Source organism: Acyrthosiphon pisum, unplaced genomic scaffold, assembly GCF_005508785.2.
Source record: "Acyrthosiphon pisum isolate AL4f unplaced genomic scaffold, pea_aphid_22Mar2018_4r6ur Scaffold_21441;HRSCAF=23996, whole genome shotgun sequence".
NCBI classification, from domain to species: domain Eukaryota; kingdom Metazoa; phylum Arthropoda; class Insecta; order Hemiptera; family Aphididae; genus Acyrthosiphon; species Acyrthosiphon pisum.
Window position 1 is genome coordinate 50,438 of NW_021770909.1, and position 3,785 is coordinate 54,222.

General features: G+C 32.8%; 1 protein-coding gene across 1 annotated transcript; it reads right to left on the bottom strand.

The window, feature by feature from the left end:
* Positions 1-6: 6 nt before the first annotated feature.
* Positions 7-3,757, bottom strand: LOC103311136 (craniofacial development protein 2-like). The gene is made up of 2 exons (XM_029492407.1): positions 2,145-3,757; positions 7-2,111 (listed from the first exon to the last, which is right to left on the bottom strand). Exon 2 carries the CDS (start codon positions 888-890, stop codon positions 135-137), a length of 756 nt encoding a protein of 251 aa, XP_029348267.1. The 5' UTR covers positions 891-2,111; positions 2,145-3,757; the 3' UTR covers positions 7-134.
* Positions 3,758-3,785: the final 28 nt, after the last annotated feature.

The window sequence follows — 3,785 nt, forward strand, 5'->3', positions numbered from 1 at the left end:
ACTGTCGTTAGGGTCAGATGATATCCATGTGAAAGTTTCAGGAGGGTCCTCACAGTTAAGCAGTTGGTTAAAATACTCTTTCCATTTTTCTATAATCTTGTCTTGTTCCGTAATTATGGAGCCATCCTCATTTTTTAAGAATTTTTCATGTTTTTTGTACCCACCCCTAATTGCATTAATCTTCTGATACAGCTCACGAGTTTTGTTAACTCTATGGTTGGTCTCGGCTTCCCACAGTATATCTTTCGTGTATTACGTTTTTCGAATCTAAAAATATTACTCGCCTCTTTTTGGCGTTCTTTATACGTAGATTCTTTTTCTCTATTGGTGGGGTCATTGATCCATAGTAGTCTAGCTTCTTTCCTTCTGTTAAGTGCCTCTTCACAAGGAGTGTTGAACCAAGGTTTCTTTACTTTTTTTTGTTTCCCTATGGTCGTATCTGTAACCACTTTTAAGGTTTCCTTTATTGCCTTCCATTTGCCGTCAATCGTATCTAATTGATTTATGTGTAGGTTAGACATTGCTTCATTCGTCCGTTGTTTGAAAAGGTCACATACAGTTTTGTCCTTAAATTTACTTACTTCATATCTGTCCACCATTGTACCTTTCCTAACTCCCAATTTTTTTAGTTTCACATTTAGTTTTCCTTTTACCAGGTAGTGGTCCGAATCACAGTCGGCTCCTCTGACTGTTTTTACCTCCTGTATACAGTTTTTAAACCTTGTGTTAATCATAACATGGTCTATGTGATTAGTGTATCTACCATTAGGCGCTTTCCAAGTCCCCTTGTAGATATCTTTGCGTGGGAACATTGTGCTTTTCATAACAAGTCCTCCACCACTCGCAAAGTCGATAAGTCTAAGTCCGTTTTCACTAGTTATGTCATGCATGCTATGATTACCAATGGTTGATCTGAATATGTTTTCCTTTCCCAATTTGGCATTAAAATCGCCTAAGACTATCCTTATTCTATTTCGGGGGATTTCATTTAGGGTTTGTTCCAGATTCTCATAAAATTCATCCTTTTCCTCTGGTGTTTTTTCTTCCGTAGGTGCGTGTCCCCATTCAGGAAAGTGATATCAAAAAATTTCCCTTTAATCGTCAATATTGATATCCTAGGGTTAGTACTTTTAAATTCTGTTACCAAAGGAACTATACTTTTGTGTACAGCAAAACCCGTTCCAAATTGTCTTCGATCATTACATTCCCCGTAGAATATAGTCGTGTCTTGAAGATCCAAGGTACCTTTGCCATTCCACCTAATCTCCTGCAAGGCTACCACTCCTAAATTATATCTCCTGATTTCTTTGACTAAGCATTGTGCTGCTCCCGGTTTGAAAAGTGTGCGAATGTTCAAAGTTCCAAAAAATAAGCCAGGTTTCTATTTTCCAGTATTCTTCTCCAAAGCTCCACATATCCGAGGCAAGTTTATTGTTGTATCCTGAACAAGGTTGATTTCACATGGCAGGGTTGTTGCCAAGTTAAAAATATATCACTTCAAATTAAATTTACATAACAAATATTAACCATTGATTTTATTTTTATTATACCTACATTTGAATTAATTAACATAGTTGAGTATATATTATATAGTAAATGTATTATGAGTTAATAATCATACTCATTTTTTAATTAGGTAGGTACAAGGTAGCTATCGCCTTGCTATTGCCTATTAGTACAATTAATTTATCTACTAAATAGTTAAAACCATGTTTTAAACTTAAACTGTAATATACAGCTTGTCTAAAGCAAAATGTTATTTTAGCATCGTTCTAATAAAATCAATAAGTTTTTTTTACCTACCTACATTAATTTCTTTAACAATTAATACCCTTATTAGTGCTAACACCCTTGCTAATACCATTAATTTTAAATACATAATAATATTTAATAATTTAAAGCACATAATTACATACAATTGTTAATAGAAGGGTTTATAGTTTTGATCCTAAGAACTTATAAGTTTTACCTCTTCGATATAATATAATTCTAATTATGAACGTTAATTCCTTGTAAAAAATAATAAGTATTTAGGTACTTACCTTGTAATTTGTATAAGATGCACCTGACAGACATTTTGTACACCAGATTACTGATTTCAATGATTAAACCTATGATTACCCATGATTTACTACAAAGATAACCTATGATTACCCATGAATACCCATGATTACCATCACCTTCTACACTGATTACCCCCAAGGTGTTCACCCCTCGCTTTTAACTAAGTGAGGAACATCGTAAATCAAAAATACTTTTCTTCCTCCTATTACCGTAAATGGATTTTCTGAACTACCACCAAGTAAAGTGTACATTTTACGATTTTGCTGTACCTTGATTACAAGTTATACGAACAGCTGAAAATCAAAGTTTTATTATGGTTTCGACAGTTTGTTCCATAATTTCTGCTAATTGGTTTCCTTAAACGCCGGTTGAACTAAAATAGTAAGTTATGGTAATTTCCAGTTATTACATAATCCTCGAATCATTACTACTAAAACAAGTTTAGCTGATTTTCCTGAACGCCGTAAATTTCCAAAATCTTCAAATCCTTCAATCATGTCAAGGGATTCGTTATATTCCAAACAACATTTTATAGATATTTCATCAATTAAGATAACACATTTTTTTTCTTGAACTGACATGGTTTTTGTTATTATTTTTAACTGAGCATTGTATTCTGCATTATATCCAGCCACGTATTTTATAGAATTTAACCAACTTTGAATAGTACTTAAAGCGAAAAGCGTAATCTATAAATAAACAGACGATAGTCGGCTGGTAGTGTCGTGTATTGCAGTGTATGTTTTATACGTCGTGGTCTCGTGGATATTGTCACACTATTGAATTATTCGATTCCCGACAGTCATCTAATAGTACAATACTGACTTTAAAATTGATAAAAACATTGATGTAATTATAAGAGTTTTATGATTAACATTAGTATCAATATATCAAAATAATAATTATCATGTTGTCAATTTAATAATAAATATGATTGATTTGATAATAATCTTCTCTATTCTTATTGAAAATATATAGTGTTATTTCTACAAATGTATCTATTCTTATTGATAATATATAGTGTTATTTTTATAAGCTATGTTCCATTTAACAATATAAACATTGTGAACCGTTTAAAATATTGTATCATTAAAATAACTAATGAATATTTTTTTTCGGTGTGGGTCTTCGGGGGTTTTAATTAGGTACAATCGGTATTTTACGTAATTGAAGCCATATGAACACCGGGAATCCTGGACTATTGTTGTTTATCGATCGATAATCAGTAAGAAAAATGTATTTATAACAATGCCAGTGTTTACATGGTAAATGGTGTACGTATTTGTCAAACTTCCCCAAAAAAGCGTAATCTATAAATAAACAGACGATAGTCGGCTGGTAGTGTCGCGTATTGCAGTGTATGTTTTATACGTCGTGGTCTCGTGGATATTGTCACACTGTTGAATTATTCGATTCCCGACAGTCATCTAAATTAGACATAGTCTATCCATATTACAAAAATGACCGTCCACCAACTTGTAGTTCAAGTGCCACGGTTGTACCGATGAACGAAAACGATATTGTAGTATTTTTAACATTAAAAAAGTGTTTGCGATGAATGAATTTATTACACAATTGGCGTGTGTTATTTATTTATTTTTTTTTTTTGTTTGTCCGTCACCACAAGGGACAGTAACGTCGATTAACTACTTCGGCATTGTTTCTGGTAGGAAAGTGAATCCAGTTGGTACTTTTGGGGGTGATCAAAATTACACATTTCC

Excerpts from the sequence above, each read along its gene's own strand:
- LOC103311136 (XM_029492407.1), bottom strand. The coding sequence starts at position 890 with ATGCATGACATAACTAGTGAAAACGGACTTAGACTTATCGACTTTGCG.